General features: G+C 56.2%; 1 protein-coding gene across 1 annotated transcript in view; it reads right to left on the bottom strand.

Moving 5' to 3' along the window:
* Positions 1–23,614, bottom strand: part of SDK2 (sidekick cell adhesion molecule 2) — a 243,119-nt gene that overhangs the window by 72,878 nt on the left and 146,627 nt on the right. Inside the window, 7 exon segments of the mRNA XM_039859879.1 lie at positions 520–636; positions 1,806–2,000; positions 3,676–3,759; positions 3,882–4,072; positions 5,618–5,729; positions 10,801–10,934; positions 16,440–16,587. Coding sequence (XP_039715813.1) covers positions 520–636; positions 1,806–2,000; positions 3,676–3,759; positions 3,882–4,072; positions 5,618–5,729; positions 10,801–10,934; positions 16,440–16,587 — 981 coding nt within the window.

The raw sequence follows: 23,614 nt of genomic DNA, 5'->3' as shown, positions 1-23,614 counted from the left end.
ACACAGGAACAGTGTGAAGGTGAGCATGCCACACAGAGGGGTGGAGGAGGCACACGGTGGGCGGACTTAGGTCGACAGCTTGGGCTTCGCTGGCTCAGGCGTCTGGAGCCCTCCGAGGTGCCTGGGGACGGGGGACGGCCTCGTACTCTCCCTCGTCACCGCCATAGTATTTATCGACCATCAAACGACTCTCTCCACTGGGCTTCACCGGGCACAGCACAGGCCCTTCACATGCACCCGTCACACCACCCTAAGGTGTGTGTACTACTGTCCCCAGTTTGCAAGTGGAGACCCTAAGACTCAGAGTATATAACGTACCCCCAGGACACAGGTCTCAGACGATGCAGGGCTGTGACTTGAGCCCAGCAGGGTGGCATGTGGTACCTACTGTGGCATGACCGTGCCCACTTGGGGAACTGCACGTGGGCAATCCAAGCTGGCTAGCTCCAGAGCCTAGTGCCAAGGACTGCCCTAGACTGTCACAGGGCCACGCCCCCAAAGCAGATCAGTCTCGTCTACCTTTCTGCCACGTGATGGCCGGCCGGGGAGCCCCCGACGTCTCACAAGCCAGGACCACTGACATGCCATCAATCACCGTGCTGTCCAGGGGGCCCCTGGTGATGTTGGGGGCGATGCCTGCAGATGAAGACAGCAAGGCCTCTGAGCTGCAGCCTCAGAGGGGCGCCCACAGCCAGAGGGCCGGGTTCTCGTCCTGGCGTGGGTCCCACTTTGGGGAGGGGTACAGGTGCTCTGATGCGGCCCTGGCACTGGGGAGAGGCATGGAGGGCCCACAAAAGCTCCCCTTGCCACCGGCCCTGTGGAAGCACCCAGGTGACACCAGTTCCCACCATGCTTCGACTCTCAAGCCTCCATACGGGGAAACTGAGGGCGCCCGAGCTCACCACCCCCCGTCCATGATGAGGTAAATGGATTCTCCTCTCGCTGAACATGAAATCGAGGCTCTGGTTTCTTAAAACAAAAGACAGATTTGGCCCATAGGAGAACATCACCCACTGGCCTGGCCCCAAAGCGTCCACCGCCTGGGTGAGCTGTGGCTCTTCAAGTGTCATGAAGCATTCTTGTTTTCTGTCCCCTCCCTAATCCCGGCCCTTAAAGAGCCAACTGGCCGGATGCGTGTGGGAGCAGGGCTTAAGCACACACGAGCTCCATGACACTTTCCAGAAGCTACAAGCAAGATGGCAGCCCTCCCAGCCCACAGCCACCTCTGGGGACAAACCCAGCTCCCCCTCCGCCCCACGGCCTCTGCGGGTCTGGATGGCGAGCCCTGCGGGGCTCACGGAGGCCCCTGACCACGTCTCCTTTGGCTGCTGACATGAAGGGCCCAGCGGAAGGTGGCGCCTGCACAGAGCTCCCGGGTGGCCCCTCCCAGTATCATTTGATGGCTAAGGCAGCTCCATTAAGCCGGCGGGGCCGTCGATATGACCCTAAAGAGACTCCCAGTGGGGAAGGGACTTGCGAGGGGGGAGCCGAGATTCAAGTGCTGGTTCTTCTCTTTAGAGAAGTGAGCGAGTCTTCTCGGCTGGGACAGGGTGGCCTCAGCCCTGCCCGGGAGGGAACCCAGAAACGTCGGAAATGCCTGAGCTGGTTCCAGAGCAGCTTCTCTCAAAGAGCCGGTGACTCTGTCCTTGGCTCCAAGACATTGGAGAGGACGTGAAGGGGCTGGAGGCCACCCGGGCTCCTGCACGAGGGATCCCGGCTCCGTTCTCAAGAGGCCCCTGGCTTGGAGCAGAGCTGTGTCCTGGGCGGGAGGGGCTCGGGGGCCGGATAGGAGGGGCCTGACTTACTGGTGACGGCCAGGTAGGTGGACGTCTGCACCTCGCCTGCGGCGTTGCGGGCAAAGCACTGGAACATGCCCGTGTCGTCGGGCACCAGCCCGCTGATCTGCAGGCCCCCGTCGCTACGCTGCCGGAAGCGGCTCAGCCTTGCCACCTCCACCACGGCCGCGTCCTTGTACCAGGTGATGGAGGGCGGCGGCACACCTGGGGGAGAGGCGGGCCCATCGTCAGCCGGCCTCCCGCCTCCCGCCCTCCACCTCTGAAGGACAGGAGTCCGTGAGGGGGTCCCTGTGTGTCTTGGTCTCTAGAACCTTCTCAGAGTGGCACTATGGGCCTTGGGAGAGAGGGAGGTTGTTTCTAGAGTGGCAGTTCTCAAGTCCTTCCATCGTGGGTGCTTGAAGAAAACTTAAAAAGATCCCAGGATTAGTTTAGCGTGGGAATGCTGGGTTGGACAAATTATACATCTTTTTCTGCAACATTTAGCAGAGCCTCTTGTGTGCTCTGGGGACCTCCAGCTGGTGGCAGTTTTCCCTAACGTATTAGACCACAGAGCCCCACATCAAGGAGCATGCAGAAGGGGTGAGTGTTTCTTGGGGGCCCCTTGAACCTGGTCTGCACGGGGAAGCGAAAGGGGGGCTCCCCTTGCTTCTCAGACTTGCTCAAGACACCCCACCCGGCACACCCTTCCCACAGGCATCCCAACTCTCCCCTCTCTCCCTCGGGGTCTCTGCTCAAATGTGACTTCCCCCCAAAACTCCCCCGGACCCCGTTCAGAAGGGCACTCCGTGGCCCCGTGGCCCCTAAGCTTGTTTGTCCTCCCCGGCACTTTCCAAGCCCAGCGTCCTAGGATCCCGTATTTCATCCACTCCTCGATGGACGGCCTTTTACGGTGTTTCACACTGCGACATCTCTGAGATCGGGACCTGTCTGACAATCGACGGCACGCCATGATTTAATCAGCAGTCCTTTTTCTTAGCGGTACCTAAGATAATGGGGCGTCCTACAACCCAGGACATTTTCGTTGAGATGTCGAAATGGAATGAGGCGTCTGTGTTTGTTTATTGGTCTGTCTGCCCTGCTCACGGGAATGTAATAGCTGGGATCTGGCTGTTTGGTTTCTCTGTCTCCCTCGCCCTGAACAGTATCGGCGCCCGGCAAGCACTCGAAAGAACGTTTGTCGAATGAATGAATGAATGAATGAATGAATAAATAAATGAATCATCGCCTCCCCCTCGTGTGGCCCCCTCCATGGCCACTCTCCCTCCCACCTGAGCTCGGTTCCACCTCGTCGCTCAGTATGAGATCAGGTCCCATGAGGCATCCCGGCCCTGCCACCCTGTCCCTCACTCCAGGGTTTGCCCTGGTTTCCGGCTGTCTTTCGGCTCAGCTGCACCAGAAGGAGGGAGGGTGGGGGTGGGAAAGTAGAAATTCTTCAAGAGTCCTGACGGGGCCGGGTAAGTAGAAGCGCTGGGTGGAGGAGACGGGGCAAAATGGCCCAGAAACCGGGTGGTGCTTTTGAGGCACAGCTCGGGCGAGACGCGCCCGAGTTCTCGTAGCTCTGACATTACAGTAATTCAGCAGTGTCTACAACTCTCCAATTATGGGCAATTTGGGTCTGTCACCTATTCTGAAATAACAGTAATTCGGGTTCATTTGTAACCCTCACGTTATGGTAACGTGGGCTGGTTTCCAGGTCCAAGATTACGGTAATTTGGCCTGTTTGTTTCCTGGGGTGTCTGCTCACAGCCGGACTGACTCTCGGCTCAACGATGGGGCTTGGAAAAGGAGGCAGAACTTAGAAAAGTCCACGGTTGGGCCAGGAGAAGCAGAAGGTCTCGGGGTCCTTGCCCCCCTTCGTCCATGCCGCCCGCCGTGTTACCTTTGGCTCGACAGGGAATATCCACCGCTCTCTCCATCTCTGCCGTGATGTGCCTCTCTGGCTCCTTGACAAACTGAGGCGGTTCTGCAGGAGGAAGGACCAGGGAAAGGAATAAGAGCCGTGCTCCTTCTGACACAGCCACTGTGTGGATCCCCCTTCAGGAGATGCCCCCTCGGGAGACCGCCAACGGCCCTGCCCCGTCTCACCCAGCACAGACAGGTAGGCTCCCCGGATGACAGAGGGGACGCTGCTGCTGCGGAGCACGGCCTCGCACTCGTAGTAGCCGGTGTCGCTGCCCGTGGGGTTGGGGATGGTGAGCCGGCGGTTGAAGTCGCTGATGCCGCCTGACAGCAACACCCCATCTTTCTTCCAAAGGACGTGCAGCTTGATCAGCGGCCTGGAGGGGGTGAGGGAGCCGGCGCTCAAGCGCGGGCCTTCCGCAGGCCCCAGGGGCAGGGCAGGTGGTGCAGGGGCGGCCGGGGGGCCAGGCTGCCTGGGTTTGCCCCGCCCCTGCTTCTCTCTAGTTCCTTCAGCGGCCCAGGCCTCAGTCTCCTCGTCTGTAGCATGGGGCTGGGGGGAGGGTGGGCACGCGAATGCAGGTCAGGCCTGAACGGCCCCCACCCCCATTAATAGCTCGGTGCACGGGGCTCGAGAGAGCAGGAAAGCGGCCCATCCCTGTGGACCTTGTCCTGCTTCCCCTGGGTGTCCTGCCCTGTCCACATGCAAATCGGCAGACAGGAAATTGTCAAGGGTGAGGGACAGTGACAAGGAGGAAGGGAGACAGGTGCCCAGAGCTTGGAGATGGGCAAACGCAGGCGGGCAGATGGACACGCCACCCCCTGACTGTGCGGGGGGTGGGGTGGGGGGGAGTTAAGCCCCCTGTGCCACCATCACTGACCCCAGCACCCCCAAGGCTCCCTGGTGGGGCCTTGCCAGGCTTTCCTCTTTAGCACCTGGCGGATCCCCACGGGCCAGTCTGCCAAAGGGGTCCATGTTTGTCCCATGGGGGCATTCGGAGGGGTCCCGTGCTTGAGTGAGTCTGGGCAACACTGGCTCGAGCGACCTTAGACAGGCTTGTCCCTGTGGGTCCTCTCTGCACCCATCGCGTCCTGGCAGCCTTTCCCAGACCCGCGGCAAGTTCGGGTCCCGAGGCGCGAGCTTTTGGAAACGGGGCCGCAGGGACCTGCTCCCTCGGAATCCTCAGCTGGAGGTGACCTCCAGGCCCTGGCCTCAGTGCCCGCCCATCCCAGCTGTCATCTTCCCTGAGCATTCCAGAGGAGTCGGGCCAGGCCGCATTTAGCACCGCGCCCACATGCCCCGCCGGTTGGGATCCCTGCCACCTCACAGCCGAGGACACCGAGGCCCAGAGCTTCGGGGTAGTGACATCTAGGCCAGGGAGTTGTTGGGAGAGAGGAGGTCATGTGGGAAGGCGCCTGGCATGGCGCCCACACACGACGAGGATCAGCAATGGTCTGTTTCCCGCGTGGCAGAGTTGAGGGTCGTCTAGGGCTAGGAAGGGGCCTTGGGTGCACCCGACCACGGGCCCGGCCTCCTGCAAAGTCCACCACGTGCAGTGTCCCCCTCTCGCACAAGCCAGCACTGCCGGCAGAGGCACCCGCCCCTCCCCAGGCTGCTCTGAGGGCCGGAAGTGAGGGACCCCACACCGGCCCCAACATCCTGGGCTGAGGTTGGCTGCCCCGTAACTTCCACTGGGGGCCTGGTCTCTCCTCTCGGGCCACAGAGAACGAACGAGGTGTCCAGCAACCCTCGGACAGTAGCCGCCATGTCCACCTGTGGTCCATCCCTTCTCCTCTCACGGGCCTTCGTACGACACTTGTGGGCCTTTCTGCATTCCATCTGGTCTCCTCGGAGCCCACTGGTCGGGAGCAGCCACTGGAGTCAGTGGAGAGTCGGGGGCGGGGACGGGGGGAGCACAGCTCACCTGGCGTTGGCCACGCACTCCATGGTCACCTCCGAGGTCCCGGCCACCACGCTGGTGTTCTTAGGAGGGATGATGATGGTTGGAGCAATAGGGTCTGCGGGGCCCCCTATGTCTGGGGAGAGAGCAGGTGTTAGCGGGAACGGAGCTCGGAAATCCCATCTCTGCCCTTTTGGCTGATGCCGTGGGAGACCTTCGTCGTCATGGAGGGAAGCGGGTGGCCATGGGGCAGCTTCCCGAGCAGCCTCAGAGCCAAACCTCCGGACGCCGACCCCAGGGACCCCTCACCTCTTCCTCCTCCTCCGCTGATGGGTCTCCGCAGGGTCCACGGAGAGCCCGCTGGAGACCCTCAGTCACGCCCTCCCCTCATCCCCTGTAACTGGAGGTAGGGTCTCTGCAGATGTAATCAAGCTAAGATGAGGTTCTACAGCATCAGGTGGGCCCTAGGTCCAGTATGATGTCCTTATAATTAGAGGGAAATTTAGACACAGACACACAAGGGAGAAGCCAGGGGAGGACAGAGGCAGAGAATGGAGTGACACACGGATGAGCCAAGGACCGGCGAGCATTGCCAGCGGCACAGAAGCCGGGGAGGCAGGAGGGATCGTCTCCGAGAGCCTTCGGAGAGCGCGCACCTGCCGACATCTTGAGTTCAGACTTACGGCCTCCAGACTGAAGGAATAAGTAAGTGTCTGCGGTTATCAGCCGCTCAGGTCATGGCACTTTGTTACACACATTCCGTGGGGCGGGAATCTCACGGATCTTTGCTTTGTGTTGAATTGCCTCTCCCCTCAAATTCGTATGTGGACACCCTAAGCCCCAAGGGGCTGTATTTGGAGATGGGGTCTTTGGGAGGTAATTGGGTTAAATGAGATCATAAGTGTGGGGCCCTAAGAGGAAGCGACCCCAGAGGTCTCTATCCCTCTCTGTCTGCTGTCTGAGGACCCAGTGAGAAGGTGGCCGTCTGCAAGCCAGGAAGAGAGCCCTCACCAGGACCTGGCTATGCTAGCTCCCTGATCTTGGCCTTCCAAGACTTTGAGAAATAAATGTCCGTGTCGAAGCCCCCCAGTCTGGGGCATTCTGTTATGGCAGCCTGAGCTGACTCAGACAGTCTAGCTCACTCCCACGTCTCCAGCACAAATGCCGTCTGGCACAGAGCAGGTGCTCAAATACATTTGTTAGGTGAACAAATGAATGGAACTATCATCATACGAGCCCCAGGCTTGATGGGTGAAATCAGAGAACTTATCATGAGTGGGCTTTATTAAAACAAAAGAAAATAAAACAAAGCAAAGCAAAAGTATCACCTGTAAGCCTTCTAAGAGAGGCAATAGCAGTTTCTTTAAGCAGTGGCCAGCTTCTTGTCTTTGTGGGTCAGGGCAGGCCTACTACTGGCAGAAATGCCCACATTCTCTGCGCACCTGCTCGCGGCTCCTGAAAATACAACTGAGGACTTCTGTTCTCACGAGAAAAATCCATCTTTCCAGGAGGCCAAAATGACATGCCTAGCCCTGGGGTGACATCGGCAGGTCATCCTTTACGGGGAGGGCACACAGTGGTTCCACGGCCATCCTGGGCCACCCTGGTCAGCCCTGGGCAGGTTTTCTTGTCTAGACTCCAGACCTGGCTGGAAAAGGTCCAGGTCAAATGGGAATAAAATGTCAAAAATAAAGCAAAATGAAGAGTGGAAGAAAGGAAGCATATAAAACAAAATAATTGCAACGACATAAAAGCCTCATGTAGGTGCCATAAAGAGTGATCGGATTGAAAGCTGCTGATATAGCTGAATTCATAAAAGTGTGCTCTAAGTTGTTTATTACATGCTGGGGTGCACGGGTACCAGAGCCCAGATTAATGGGGCACGAGGAGAAGACAGACAGGGCCCCATGGCATAGCCAGGGGAGTGGAGCCCTCGGTGCTTAAAATTATGAGGCTGCCCCAGGGCCTTGGGCCAGCCTGTTGGCTTTGGGAGGGTGGAGGGAGACTGACATCCCACCCCACGGACCCTGGAGCTCATGCCCAGGATCGTGAGGCAGCCTATGCGGGTTGAGGAGGGTCCAGAGGTGGCTGGGGACCCTGGACCCAGGGAAGGAGCGCCTGGGGGCTCAGGAAGGCCTGCTTCAACTTTGGTCTGCCTTAGCTAACCTGAGTTATGCTGGTCTGGGGTTAGTGTAGAGTGTCTGGCACATAGTAGGTGTTCAACAAATGACAGTCTTTCCTCCCGGGATTTTGCCTGCTTGTACTTGGGGACACTTGGGACAAACCAGAGCAAGGAGGAGGGGTGTCTTCCACATGAGCTCCTGATGTGGACAGCCCCAGGGAGGGAGGATGCATAGGGACCCCCCACACAATGGCAAATCTGGGTCCTGCTGCCCCAGGACAATTTCGGTCACAGGCGCAACAGGTGACACCCGCTGCGACCCATTCTTCCAGAGTCGCCTCATTTAATGCTCCCAGCTAGGCTTTGCCACAGGCATCACATTACAGATGAGAAAACTGAAGGCTCAGGGACCATGTGACTCACCTGGGCCACAGGTCAAGTGCATGGCGGGGCCGGGTAGGGGAGCTGGTCCCCTCCTCGGCAGAGTTCCATCTGCCACTGAGCCAGGGACCGCCTGCCCCATCCAACACAGGGCCACAAACCACAGGTGGCTGTGAGCTCTTGAAAAGTGATTGGTGCCCCTTTGATTTAATGGGATTTAATTTTAAATAATTTGCATTTAATTAAAAACAGGTCCCCAAATTAGTTATTAGAACACTTTTAAGTATGTGTGGAACAACCTGGCACACAGCTCCAACTCTCCAGCTGTAAATTTTCTGTAATCTAAATACAGATCACGTATTTCAGATGAAAATTTTGCATCCACATGGAGATGTGCTGTAAGTGTAAGATACACATGGATTTTGAAGACTCAGTATGAAAAAACATTGTAAAATATCTCATTAGTATTTTCCTATATTGATTGTATGTTAAAATGGTAATATTTTAAATATATTGGGTTATGTAAAATATATTAATAAAATTTATGTCACCTATTTCTTATCCCTTTAACAAAATTAGACAATGGCAAATTTTAAATTACTTATATGACTCACATTAGCTTTCTACGGGGCTGTGCAGCTCTGACACCTGGGTATGGGGCCAAGTATGGACTTTTCAAGATCTGTGACAGTCCTTGTTAGGTCACCAAGATTACATCTGGGCAGGGGCGACACGCGGGGTCACCCTGGCCTTGCTCTCTCCCTTATTTCCAAAGACCACGGGCACCCCCTCCAGGGCTGCTGAGAAGCGGAGCTGCCCTGAGCAGAGGTGGGATGAAGGGGTGGGGGAGGGAGCGGAGGGAGGGGCAAGGCTAGCCTGAGATATATGATGGGGGCTGAAGCAGGTGGTGGGCGAAGTGGCAATTGCGCCCAGTACACTGGCTGGCAGGCAGGCTGGCAGGATGGGGGTTTGTGTCAGCGACAAGAACAGAGTTTTGAAGCACAGTCACTCGTGGGAGGAGAAATTAGCTGAGAATCAGCTGATTCTGCTCTCCATCCAGTACAAATCGCGGCAAGAGAGCAGGAGGGAGGGGTGGGGGGCGAGAGAAACGGCTGACGGGGGGAGGCTTGGCAGAGGCAGGGGTCCGGAGGGGCCCTGCCTAACCCCTTGAGCCACTGGAGGGTTGGGGACATTAACATGGAGCAGAGAGTGAATGGTCCCCATAGTCAGCCAGGAGGAGGTTGGGAGCTGGGGGAGGAACGCAGGACGGGAGGCTCCACCCCCTGGCCTGGGGTAAACTGAGTCACCCAGGAAGATGCTGGCCTCTTACCAAGGGACTCAATTCCTTTGGACTCCAAGTATTCTGACCACTGGAAGATATATGGGGAAGAACATTTCCCTCTGGTGATTAAATTCCTTTCCCTGGAGAAACAGCAGCCCCCAGATCATGAGCTGGGTCCCAGGCTGTTGGGGCTTGACGGTGACCCCAGCCCGGGTCAATGTCAGAAGTTACGCTCGTGACCCTGATGGGCCAGTGGCCAGAACGGAACTTTTCTCCTGTATCCAGGTCTTTTTCTAGGCAGAGGACCTGGCGTAGGGGAAGAAGGTTACCCTGCAGGAGTGGAGAGTGGCTCTCACAGTGCTCAGAAGGCCCGGGGACGGGGATGGAGGGGGTGGGGATGTTCTGGCTTTCCAGGTGCTGGCAGACAGAGGCTGGGATCAGAGGAAAGGCTCGGGAAGGCCCCAGCCTGGCCCGAACCCTCGTCTTGCTGCTGGCAGGTGCATCCCAGAGCGACCGTGGATGATAAATGAGACTTGGGTGTAGAGCGGGGCTGGTACAGATGTGGAGACACAAACATCTGGCTCCCCCAGCTTGTGCGGCTGCTCTGCCGCTGCGGGCAGCTCTGGCCTCATCCCACGGGCTCTGTGATTGCTGGCCCACTGCAGGAGCAGCCACGCCACCCACTTCTCAATCCCGGGGATGGAGCAGCGAGGGAGGGGGCCAGCCTGGTGGAGGACAGCCAGGCCAGGGAGGACATCCCCAGCATTTCCATTATGGCTCAGTCTCAGCTGGACAAATGCCTCTTTGCAAAAGGAAACTTTGAATTTGCTACCCTCTGTACTCTGCCCCTGGGGAAGGCTTTGCCTTTTTCTCCCAGGACATGAGGTGGTCTCTGTGGATGAACAGAGAGGCACTTTTAGGCAGGGGTGTGGGCAGACAGCCTGTGTTCCCATCACCCAAGCAACACTTTTTATCTGCCAGCTGCGTATAGGCAGTTAGTATATTTGTTTAAATACGAGCTTCCCATCTGCTGGCATGCTCTGCCTGCCTGCACCTGAGCCGCAGGGGTGGCTGCAGACCACGCATGCACACTGTGTCCTTCCTCCCACACCCTCCCCGGGTCTCCAGGGGCCCTGCTGACAACCAAACAGGGCGTCCCCGCTCCCGACGCAGGATCTCAGACGTGCAGACTTGCCGTGGGAGTGGGGTTCGCATGCGGCCTCCTCCTTGTCTCTGCTCTGGGCTCCGGCACTCCACTCCACCCCGAGCTGGGTCCCTGCCTCTGGAGGGCGCCTCCCCCCCGCGCTCCCCTCGCCTCCCACCTCCACCGCCATTCCATCTTCCCTATGACCCCCCGGAGCCCCATTCCCAAGATTTAATGACACGCTCCGAGATGAGTCCCGGTGCCTGCCGCTTGCTTACTCTCCACGGCGAGAGTGATGGGCTGGCTGGTCTTGTTATCCCCGTTCTTGTCATTTACGGCCTGCACGTAGTAGCGGCCCGCGTCGGGAGCCACCGTCGACAGGATGACAAGGGTGTTCTCCAGAGTGATGGCTCTGGGAAGAGGAACAGGACAGGACTCAGCTGACGGGCTTGAGGACTCTCGGCATCCGGGGATGGGAGTGGGGACATGAAGCCAGTGGCCCCCCAGAGACCCTCCTCCGGCCCAGCTCTTCGAATCACTCACTGTCTGAACTCTAGCCACATTTCGTTTGTAGAGAACACGCAACCAGCACTGGGGATCAGACCCCAATACAGCACATGCCCAGGGGTCCCCGGATGCTGTCACGTGAGGCTTCCCTGCCCCCACCCCAACCCTGGGCGAGGGGCCATTCCCACGAGGTCCCTCGGAATTCCATCCTTTCCTCTGTTACAGCATCGATGGCTGTGTGTGGCTATCTCTGTGGATGCACCGGGAGCATCCAGACACTTGAAGGAATGTCCCTGAATGGAATGAATGAATGAGTGAATGAGTGAATGAATGATGAGCGATGATAGTGAATTTAGAAAGGAACACAACCATTCAGAATCAGAGCCTTAACCTAAACCTGAGTCTGTTTCAGTTGATTCAAAGGCTATAGGTCGCCAGTAACACAGACTTCTGGGGTTCACGTCTCCTCCCAGCCCCCTCGGAAGCCGGTCAACAGACTGGACTGGCTGGGCCGGTTGAGAGGGAAAGAGGAGGCCAGCTGGGCCGCAGGAGGCAGACGCGGCCTCTCTGCTTCCAGTGTGGTTCCCTCCGCTGGGATCCACTCCACAGCCCCTCAGCACCCGGTCTGCAGACAGGAAGGAAGGGCTTGTGCCGGAGGGGAGAGGGGACCCCGTCCGATGTGAACGGGACACAGCGTGACCCACGCTGTCCCACCTGTCGTGTCCTTTCGCCCATTCTCCAGATGACAAACAAAACCATTAGTCTGTCGAGTCTGTCTCTGGATTTTAATGTGATGTGCCCGAGACAGCTGCTAAATATCCTTAATGTTAGTTTAACAAGGACAAATCCAGTTGAATTCTTTTCAAATTTTCCCATTAGGTAGATGTTACAGTGTTTTAAACAGGCTCTCGAATAAGCAGGCCCGCTAACGCCTCGCCAGCGCTCTCTCGCCCGGCTGCTGTCCCCTCTTTCCTGGTTTTGGAGGTTTGTCTGCAGTTTGGGGGAGTTCTCGGCAGACTCCTGGGAAGCAGGAAGGCGAAGCCCTTCCACCCCAATTCCCGGGCCCTCCAATGCTGTCTATTTGTTTTTCTTGGGAGCTCTTGTCACCTCCTGCTAACAAGGTGACAGGAGGTAGGACAGAGCGAGGGTAAATATTTAAAAAGCAACAAAATGGGGCAGAGATGGTGATCGCTTCTCAACCTGGGAGTCTCCTGCTGAGGCCCTTGACCTTTAGTGTAGCTTCGGCGGTGGGGCGGGGATGGGAGGGAGGCTGGGCTCTGGCCGGGGCAAGGGTGAGGGGGACTCTGAAATGGAGCTCTGGCCCCAGCCTCGGAGCAGCACGTGACCTCCTCCTCGCTGGCCTCGGTCTCCTCATCTGTGCAAGGGGAGGGAGCAGATGCTGGTGAGGGTCCCTGCCAGCCCCAAGGCTGAAGGGCTCCGATTCGTGTCGTTGGCCTGAGGCTGCCCCCCGCCCTCTCACCCTGCCCGCCCCGGCACACGGTCTAACATCAGGACCGATCTGGCGAGCAGCGATGCACTTGGACCAGGCGGTTCCAGTCTCCTCAGCCGCTCCCGTTGCCATGGTGCTGGGGGAGCGGGCTGAAGGAAGCCTTCGGCGGGTGGACGCACTGGGCGCAGCCTAGTCCCACTCTCCAGTTCACTTGTGTGTCCTGAAACCCCTCTCGGCCTCCAGAGAAGAAGATTTCAATGTCCGATTCCTTCTCTCCTTGACCAGGAAGTCTCTCCACCCCACCTCCCCATTCTCTCTTTTTAGCGATATTTCGTCTATATGACGATCGATCTTTCTAGGTCAGTGCTTCTCAACCAGGAGTGGCTTTGCCCTCCAGGGGACGTTTGGCAAAGTCTGGACAACTTTTGGTTGTCACAGCTGTGGAGTGCTACCAGCAACTAGTGGCAGAGGTCAGGGATGCTGCTAAACATCCTACAATGCACCAGACGGCCCGCACAGCGAGGAGCCATAGGGCCCAAAGTGGCGACTGTGCCGTGGCTGAGATACCATCCCGGGGGCGGGGTGGCAGAGATGATGGCTGTCCACCTCAGTTCCAGGCGCCCCGTCCACAAAGTACTCGTAGCTGCTGGGAAGCCGGGGGCCCGCCTCGCAGCCCCCTCGCATCCAGGCGGGGCAGAGCGGCTGGGCTAGTGGGATGTGGAGGGAGGGACGCGCCTCACTCCTAGGCTTTAGCACTGCCTTGACTGGCACTCGGGAGGAGCACTCTGGACCGGGACCCAGGGCCTGGGTGCGAGTTCCGCGTGTGGAGTGAAGAGGAGGCAGAGGGGCTGGGAGGTGACAAGGGCCTTCTGAGTCTCTCCCTCTGCCCTCAGCCCTCGGCCCCTTCACGGATGGTTCTGGAACGACCCCGTAGCTCACTTCCAAAGTGCACGAAGCTGTCTCTGGCCCTCGGGAAGGCTTCCAGCCTGCTGCGTGCAGTCGGACCTGCACCGGAAGAAGCTGGCAGGTCCTGGCGGGGCGCGGACGGCAGAGCTTGGTGGCCGGGCCGGGGTTGGGCTCTGTTTCTGGCTGTTCGCCTCTGCTTTCAGTGGACTTGCTCTTTCCCGCCCCGTCTTCCACCCACGACTCCTATTAAGCCAGTCTTTTTTTTTTCTCGGCTCGACGGGGCCCGACGGATCATTTAATTAAGAGTAAAATAAATCATCCCAGGACCTGCCCAGAGCCCCCAGCACGCGTTGTTGATTCTCGGCCCCTTTTCGCCGATGAGCACCGGGGGAACGGATGAGGCGCTGCCAACTGCTGTGAGCCCCGCCAGTGACAGCCACCTCTGTGGACAGCCCGCCCTCCGCACGCCGCGCGCCCCTCTGGGAGAGCGTTCGTCAGATTCGTATCTCCCGCAAACAGACACGGGAGAACTGGCTGCCGGGGACCTCTCCTCTCGGCTGTGAATGTTAATCCCGTGTAATTGCTGAGATAAGATCAGCACAGTGTGCCGCCATGTGTTTAGTAGGAGTACTGGCAGGGGGTGCGGGAAGGCGGTGGGTGTGACCACGTGAGCGCACGCCAGCACTGTTCTGTCCCCGCGCCAGAGGCTGGCGGGAATGCGAAGGGGGCGAGGACAGAAGCCAGGGATGAGACAAGGAGCTGGGAAGATGTCAGGAGAGGGATGGTGGCAGCGAGGATGGAGACGGGGCTTCACCTCTCACGGCAAATACGGTGGATCGTGGCCCGCACGGCCCTCCTGCCGCCGTGCCACCCACGGCCGAAGCGTCGCGGTAACCCTTTCCCACTGGGCCTGGACGAGGCCTCAGAACCAACACCGCGGCCACTACCGCCTACCTGACTGGCTTGCCGAAAGCCACCCCTGATGCACCTGGAACTTGTGAGGTGACCTCAGAAAAGGGAGTCAGGAGCCAAGACTCGCCCCGCTGTCTCAGCACCTGCGTGGCATTGCGACCCCTTCCTCCCTTCAACCTCACTCTCGTGTCCATCGCTGACCACGCTCTGCTGGTTTCCCGAACCTTAACTAGGTCTCAGGGGGCACGCTCTGACTCGCACGGCATGGGTCCCCCTGGTAGCCTGGGGTCCAGCCCTAACGCTCTCCCCGCTCGGTATCTCCACACGTCGCCATGCGACCTGGCGGGCCCGCTCGCTCAAGACACAGTCGGTTTCCCCGCTTCGCGAGTCTGAGTTCTACCAGGTGACTTCCTTTGGCCAACGGGAGGTTAGCAGAAGCTTGAAAAACCTCTTTCTGCCCTTCTCTGCTTCTTCCCTGCCGTTGCCAGGGGAAAATGCTCGGGCTGGCTGGCAGGACGGCGAGACACGTGGAGGACAGTTGAGTCACCCAGACATTCTAACTGGTCAACAGCCAGCCCACCCCGGACAAGTGAGAGAGCCCGGCCAGGATCACCCATCAGCAGATTCATAGGACAAATCAACGCTTCTCGTTTCGGGTCACTGGATCACTTGTCACGCAGTGTCACTGTGTCTGTGAGTCACATACGTTCTAAGACACTGGTTCTCCCCTGTGGCTGCACGTCAGAATCACTGGGGAGCTTTAAAAATCCCGATGTCAGGGTATACCCCATTGAATCAAGTCAGAATATAGGGCGGGGGGTGGGCAGGATCTGAAGATCAACATATTTTAAATTGTCCGAAATGATTTCTGCAGGTCGCCAGGTTGAGAATCACTCTACCAGGAACGATTCTCTCCAAGCACAATCACTTTATCCCCTCTCTCCCGTGTCTTTGTAAATCTTCTCACGGAATTTTCACTTAAGACAGAATTCAGGACCCTGACGCTGGAGTCGGCAAGCCTGGACCCAGCTGTGACAAAGCCTTGGGGGGCTTCACTTGACTGTCTGTAAAATGGGGATAAAACCAGCTGCCTCACAGGGTTGTTCTAACAACAATTCATTCAACAAATACGTTTTGGAGCGTGCACTCTGGGGATCGAGAAGGGAATGAGACACGGCGTCTCTTCCTCTCCTGGAGGAGTGAGTGGTGTGCGGGGTGTGCTTAACCCAGGCCTGAGAACACAGCAGGCACCCCATAAACGACAGCCACTGTGATGATTATTACGCTTCTCTCACTAGACTTCCTGGTCACCAAAGGCAAAAACTGTCCGTCTTGGCTCCAGCTTCTCACAGAGACCAGGACGGGCTCCACCCAGAGTTGACCTGTGGCCAAAGTGACGAGGACAAGGGAGGCCTTTCTTCTCTTTTGGGATCAGGAGAGAGTTGGAGGCCGAAAGGGAAAGCCTGGGCTGGCTCCAGGCCTGCGTGGGGACGGGCAGGCCGGGCGTGTCCCGGGAGGAAATGCTGTGCCCCCCTCGCCCTCTGTGGAGGTGCCGGCTCCCTCGCTCCAGCCCACCAGCCAGCCTGTCACAACCGACGCCTTGGGCCACACAGAGGGGTTTTGTTGGGGCTGAAAGGGCCATGTGTTCTCTTCCTGCTGGTTTCCCCTGGCCTCACCTCCTCTCCTCAGCCAAAACACACACTACGGACACCCGGCCACACCCGCACACCGGAAACACCCAGGGGCCACCCGCCCTGATGGGAGATGCCAGCGCCCCCCACGTTCCCCCGGCCTTGCTGGCCTGAGCCCTGGGCCCAGAACCACAGAGATGGCGCCTCCGTCCGGGTTTTTTAAGTGCGAGGTGCGGAGTTATTCTCCGGCTGAGAGTGGAGCCAATGCCTGGGGGTCCCCAGGAAGGCGACTGAGCTGTCCCAGCTCCAAGTCTTCACACGCACAATCCCAGAAAGGCCCTCGTAAACCAAACTTCACTGTCATCTGGGGGTCCCCAGCCTGGCTACATCCCCTACGAGAGGCGTCCGTGCAAAGGGCGCCCCTGCTTGACATCTGGGGGCTTTATCTGGCCCCAAACCTCCTCTCCCAGGGCCAGCTCGTCCTCCCCACCCCCCAGAGCAGGGAGCTCACATGCGGCTGCTGGGCGGGATCTTGCGGCCGTCCCGGAACCAGGTCACCTGCGGCCGGGGGAAGCTGGCGATGCGTGGGGCGCGGATGACGGCGGCCTCTCCGTGGGAGACTCTCTGGTGCTTCTCCCCCTCCTCGAAGCTCCCCATGTCTGTGGAAGGAAGAGCAGAGGCGGGCGTCGGGGGCCGGGGCCATGAGCGGAGACTGCCCGGCTCTTGGGGCGGGAATGGTGGTAGCAGAGGGCAAATGCAGACAGGATGACCATGGGGCAGGGGGACACCACACGCAGAGCACCCTCATGACCCCACTGCCTTGTGCTTTTGGGGTTTGCAGTTTGCATTCATTTGTACCCATATATCCATGAAGAAACGGATTCATCCGGTGGCCATAGAGGTGGGTTACTACTTCACACATTTTAAAAATGAAATACTGCCTGATGGGCTCAGAGAGGGTCAATGACTTATTTAAGGACACGTGGACAGGAAAGGGCAGAGTCTGGACTTGAACTCAGATCTCAAAGTCTATAGTCAGGCAGAGCTGTCCCTCAAGGCAAGTCTCGGGGCCATGCCGTGGGGGGAGAGAAGGGTGGGCACGCAAAGAGGGTGTGTCTTGGGAGCTCATACACAGGTGTGGGGATGACTGCCCCCCTCGACCTTGGGTGGGAAGTGGGTGAGGCGGCACAGATGTGTCAACACAAACACCACATCGCTCTTTGAAAAAGCTGCTGACCCCCTTGGCAGAAAAGGAGGGAGATGCCTCCTATCCAGCTCTGCTGCTCTGGCCGGCAGGAGGGGAGCAGAGAGCAGTGGAGGCCAGGTAAGAACACACTCCTGGCTGCCCACCTCCCTGCTGAAATCACGGTGGGGTCTGACTGTGACAGCAGAGGCTGGGAGATGGGGTGTGGGAAGCGGCGTTTGTCCTTATCAGCACGACTCATGAATATTAATGTACAAATACACGTCCTCGCTTTTCATACCGTGGTCTGCGGCCGGCAGCAGAGGCACCACGTAGGCGCCTATTAGAAATGCACAGTCTCAGGTCCCACCCGGCCTGCCGGATCAGAATCTGCATTTTAACAAGACCCCCGGTGAGGTGTACCCATATTCAAGTGTGAGCAGCGCTGCTTGACCCCAAACTTGGCCACGCATCAGTGAGAATCACCCAAAGCGTTAAATAATGCTAAGGCCGGCATCTCACCTACAAACTTCAGATTTCACCGGTGCTGGGTGTGGGCTGGCCACCAGAACTCCTACCGGCAGTGAGGTTCAGACCACTGAAATCTTACTTTTGTTTCCCTGTGGCCCACAGTCTCCTCCCTGACCAAGGTGGCCTCATGCTAAGCCACCTGGTCTCTGACACTTTGTTGCTTCTTGACCACTTGAAAACGATTTCCCCTTCTTCCTCTCCTTCAGCCAGAAGTCTCTCAATCTGGCTGTACCTTAGAGTCCCCTGAGGGGCCTTTAACAGTTCCAGAGTTAAGAACCTTCTGGGGTGGGCGGAGCCCAGACTTCGGTGTTTCTAGGCGGCTCAGGTAGGTCCACTACGGGCCTAGGCGAAGAACTACTGTCTGGGCTCAGGCCAGCGGTCCTCATGCTTCAGTAGGTCTCCGAATCTCCCGGGGGTCTGGGTGAGCCCACAGACTTGCTCGCACGCTTCCCTCCTCCCTGGGGGCACAGAAAGGCCCTGCCTCGCACCCCCACTCTCACGGGTCCCTGAGTTCTCGACTCGCTCTCGAAGGATTCTGCCGCGTGCCGAGTTTGAGAACCACGGGCCTTACACTCTCATTTTCCAAAGCCCCGGCCTTGATTCTCTTCTCTCTTAATCTAATGATTTTGACCTCGAACTCTCTGCAGACTCTCACGTCTGCTCTGGCTCTTCCCTGGGCTCCAACACCCAACACCCAACCTCCAACAGAAAGTGCTGGCATCTTCCTTCCTTCTTGCTTGCTTAGTTCCGTTAACAGCTCCCCACCCCCAACCTGCACCTGCCCCGATCACCTAGGCTCGAACCCTGGGAGGCATTTGTGGTGCTTCCCTTCTCTGTCCCCTACAGTGTCCCTCAGCTCTTCCTCCGGAATGCGGCTCTCATTTCCCAAGGCCCCTCTGCTCCTACCAACCCCACCAACAAGCTATGCCAGCCCTGTTACTCCGGCTCCGCTGACACCCTCTCCTCCATGCTCCTGATCAACTTGCTCAGAAACTTGGGGATCTCCTCATCGCCCCAGGAACGTCTAGATTCCCTTGCCTGGATTCAAGGTCCCTCCCTAATCGGAGCCCAACCAACTTTTCCTGTCTTAATGCCCACGCCACGTCACGTGTTCCTCCTGTCACATTGAATTATATACCCTGCTTCTCATCTCGGCCTCTCTCTGTGGGAGGCCCCTGCCTGGAATGCCACCACGACAAGCCATGATTCACCAGGTCGCCATGATTCAATGGCATCCTGGAGGGGTCCAGTCAATTAAGCAGCTCAAGAAATAAAATCTGCTGTTGGCATCCGTGTTCTAAGTTTGGCAGGGAGCGAACGTAATGGTGGCAGTTTTGGAGTCATTGAGACCTGAGTTCAAAGCTGACTTCTGTTACTTATTAGGCACAACTCTGGGCAAAATTTTGACTTTGCTGGGCTTTAATTTCCTCTTCTGTAAAATGGAGTTAAGAAGAGTGCCTTCCTCGTAGGTTATAGTCAGAGTTACAGGAGGTAACAGATGCATGTCCTTTCAAAGATGGTTGCCTTCCATCCGACATGTTCTTCTTGTGAATGAATACGCTGGAAGGGATGCTATATGACTTTCGAGGTCATCGAAAGGATACAGCTTCCACCCAGATCTCTCCGTCTAGACGCTCCTATGGAATCCAGTCGCCATGCTGTCGGGAAGCTCAGTCTAGCCCACACGGACATGGGAACGGCCCATGTGGCAGGAAACTGAGGTGCCCAGGTGATAGCCAGCATCAACATTGGACAGGTGCGTTAACATGTGAGCCCTCAGATGACTTCAGCCCCTGGCTTTGGCGTCTTCCAGCTGAGACCTCAGACACTGCAGAGCAGAGACAAGCTGTCCCCACTGTGCTCTGTCCAGATTTAAGGCTCACAGAATCTGTGAGCATAATAAATAATGGCCGTGCACCATTATATTTTGGGGTAAGTCGTTATGTAGCTAAGGAAGCTGAAAGAGTGTATTCAAGTGCTAAAAATTATATCTAATATTAGTAGTATTAAAATGTTGGAATCTTCAATGTCTTTCACAGTTTGGTTTAGACATCACCTCTTCAACGAAGATTACTCCACGCCACCCAAACAGAATTCAGGAACGAAGATGTGTTGGGCGCTGACCCAGTGTCAGGCTTCATTCTAGGTGGGCTTCACAGGCATTGTCCCACCTAATCCTCACAACCCCATGAGAAGCTTAATTTTAATAAATACACATTTTTTAGTTGTTTGTTAATTGCTATTACTTGGCTCTGTCTATAAAAAATTGCACCAATAAATCACATTGATTTCAGTTCTCGCAATAATTTTATCTATTTAAAAAAAACATTTCACAGAACTCCGAAGATATATTTGAACAATTGAAAGCAATTTCATGGTAATAGTGCTTCTTTCTCTGGTTTTATTAGCTCCATTTCGTCAGTGAGGAAATTAGAGCTCATGGAGACAGAATGGCTTATCCAGCGTTAAGCAGTGAGGGATGGGCAGGGCCAACATTCAAGCCCCGCCCCTGCATTTCCTCTCCGCCCCTTTCGTGACTCATACCCTGCATTATAATTCTTCATGCACATGTTTATTTCTTTCTGCTACCCTGTAAGCTTGAAGACGCAGCTATATCCAGTTGTACTCATGAGCAAATCCCTACAAGACCTCTGGCCCCATGCTTTGCACAAAGTAGGTTCTCTCTAAGCTCACCCAATGCCATCATGCAACGACTCTTTATTGAGCCCCTACTGTGGGCCAGGCAGGCTCCGTGAAGAAAGGCATGCTTCCTGCCCTCGTGGAGCTTCTCGTCTGGTCAGGGAGATAGGCATAAGCAAACCAACCCACAAACAAACTTTCAGTGACATAGTGTGACAACTTTTAGGAAGAAGGAACAGGGTTCTTCTATGAGCAGCAGGGGAGCCTACTTTAGACTAGGGGGTGGGGTGAGGCTTCGTTTAAGCAGAGACATAAAGAGTAGGAGTTAGCTGTGTGTGTGCGCGTGTGCGTGTGCGTGCGTGTGTGTGTGTGTGCGTGTGTAGAGGTGATGGTCCAGAGGGAAGAGAGTGTGTGAAGGCTGGGAGGTGGGAGAGAAGGGTTAGCTAGTGCCAAAAAGACAGGGTCATGGGTTTGTTCAGTGGATGGATGGATGTCTGAATGGATGAATGGGCAGCTGGATAAGTGGAGAGATGGAGGAGGGGAGGAAGGAAGAAATGGAGGATGGCTGAGTATATGTATGTATGTACGTACGTATGAATGTATAGTTGGATGAGTAGAGGAATGGATGGATGGATGGAAGGATGGATGGAGGAGGAAGGGAAGGATGGATGGTGGGAAGAAGGGGAGGAGGGATACAGGATGAATGATTGCACATATGTATGTGTGTATGTATAGTTGGATGAGTGAGGGAAGGAGGAATGGATGGAAGGATGGATGGATGGATGGAAGGAAGGAGGATGGATGGAAGATTGTGCACACACATGCATGTATGTATGCATGGTGGGATGGGATGGATGCAGGGAGGGCACAGCTGGCCTTGGTCCACGTTTTGCAGCTGATGCCTTCTTCCACCTTGGCATCCCACAATCCCCACCGCACCATGGCTCTGAGGCCCCCACACCCCTCCCATTCTCTCCACTTCGCTGACAGGGGCTGGGGATCCCCTAGGAAAGCTCACTCACTGACACAGAGACAGACGAGGCTTACTACACTTCCTGGCTGAGGCACGTGCTTGTTAACACACTATGTTATGCCTCGCAGCGCTGATCCAAATTTCCCAACCAATTCGCCCAGGAGCAAAGAAGTCTGGGCCTGGGGCACCGCTGGAAGTGGCCTGAAAATTATTCCTGATGTCTTTGCTATGTCTTGAAAGGTCTTCTAAAGTACGCATTCTGCTTCAGAGCATATTCATTGCTCTTATTTATTTTTAAAGCAGTTCTTTTCCCATGAAATATGTCATTGCAGACAAAAGAGCGAATATAATTATATGTATAGTTTAAAGAAGAAGAAGAGAATGAACACTTAACGTACCCAGCACCCAGCTTAAGGACGCTAACAAACCTTGTCCCCTGCCCCCACCGTGTCCCTCCCAGTCACCGCCCTTCCCTCTCCAGAGGTAGCTGCCATTCCGAATGTCATTGCTTGTTTTTTTTCCCTTTCTCACAGTGTCACCCCATATAGATGCGTCCTTAAACCATTTATGGTTCATTTAGTCTGTTTAAGCCCTTCATACCTGGGATTATTTCGTATGTCGTTTACTGTGATTTGCTTTTTTTGTGCAACATTCTATTTTTTTTTTTTTTTTGGAGCTCCATCTATGTGCCTGAACTTAGCTCAGTCATTTTCGTGGCTACACGTATCGAGACAGCAAAGCACGGCTGCAGGTTGCGGGGGTGTCCCATGTTTTACCGTCTGGCTGAGAACGGTCTCGTGTGGATCCTCCAGCATACACGGCTAAGGGGATCTCCAGAGTGTGCGCCTGGAGGTGGCGATGCTGGGCTGCAGGCTGTGCACACGGTAGTTTTATGAGATGATGCCAAACTGTTTTCCAACTCTGAGCCTATTCACCAATTCACACTCCCACCGGAAGAGATGGGAGTTTCTGCCAGGGCTTGGTCTTGCTAAATGCTCTGGGTTTTGCCAGTCTGACGGACGTGGGGTGGCCTTTCATCGTGGTTTTGTTTGTCTGTTATGAAAACAACGCTTCTCCCTCCAATCAGACAGCATGATGCCACCACCCCCGACCATCTATGACTTCCACTGCATTCCTAGTAACATCCAAAGCGCCGGACACACTTCAGAATGCCACCGTCTGTCCCCAATGCCTCACCTCCACAGCCATATCTCCTTCCACTTTCTACTCCCCTCACTCTGCTCCAGCCAGCCTGGCCTCAGACACTCAAATCCACCCCAGGGCCTTTTCGCTTGCTGTCCCCTGACCCTTCTGTCTGTGTGGGTTCCCTTCCCCGCCACTTCCTTTGAGACTCTGCTCAATGGCACCTGCTCAGTGGCCTCCCTTAGCCACCATTTCAAATAGGTCCCCGGCCCTGGCCTCCATCCCTGCCACCTGGTCTCGTTTTCTTGACAACTCTTCATTTTTCTTCCTGAGCCTTCGATAGCCCGTTCACCTTTTAACTTTTGCTGCCCCCATGACTTTCCGTGAGAATGGGGATGTGTCTTAGTTTTGTCTCGTGGGCTATGGAGTCGGCACGTGGTGGGTGCACAGCCACAGGGAATTAAACTTCCCGATATAACGGCCGCCCCAGAAAGACACAATAATGTCATCTTGAACCATCGCACGGCCCCTAAATATTCTACATTCAAACTCACATTTGGGTTGAAATTTAAGAAAAAGAGCCCACAGGTGGCATTTTGGGCTTCTACCCCAGGCCATGTGACAACGAGCTTGATGCCCCCAAGTCCCATTTTGTACAGGAGGTAGAATGGGAAGCAGTCCGGGCTCCCCATGGGAGGGGCGGGCTTGGGGCTCGGGCTTGGGCTCCAAGTCTGAGCCAGCTGCCACCTGGGTGAGGGCTGGGGTTGGGGTCAAGGTGTTGCCCGGGGGAAGGCAACACAGAGGTGCCCACAGGATCTGACTGTGGACGACAGGTGGCCTGGGAGAAGCTGTCCACTGTGGAAGGCTCTCCCAACCCTCTCAGCATTCAGCCCACTTGTTACAGGCCGGAAATCTACGGTGACTTAAACCAAACCAAGAAAATGTAGACGAGTCTCTGTTGGGGACAGGAAGGGAGCTGGGGAAGGGGCTGATGTTTTATTGGCTTTCCCTTAATCGCTGTAATTAAAAATATGTAAAGAATCTTTTTGTAATGACTTTGCCATTACCATGAGTTGTTAGCACAGCTGCCTTATTAATTTCTCATTAGAACCCAACTTGTAGTCCTGCTTGGGAAAGGGGTGCAAGCCGGGGGTGGAGCCTGCCTGGCTCCATCCATCCCGAGAAAGAGCCCCGCACTGGCTGCCTGGCATCCCAA

The sequence above is a fragment of the Pteropus medius genome, unplaced genomic scaffold (assembly GCF_902729225.1).
Source record: "Pteropus medius unplaced genomic scaffold, Ma_sr-lr_union100, whole genome shotgun sequence".
In the NCBI taxonomy this organism is placed as follows: Eukaryota; Metazoa; Chordata; class Mammalia; order Chiroptera; family Pteropodidae; genus Pteropus; species Pteropus medius.
Note: the sequence above shows the minus strand (reverse complement) of the source record. Positions and strands in the feature narration are given on the sequence as shown.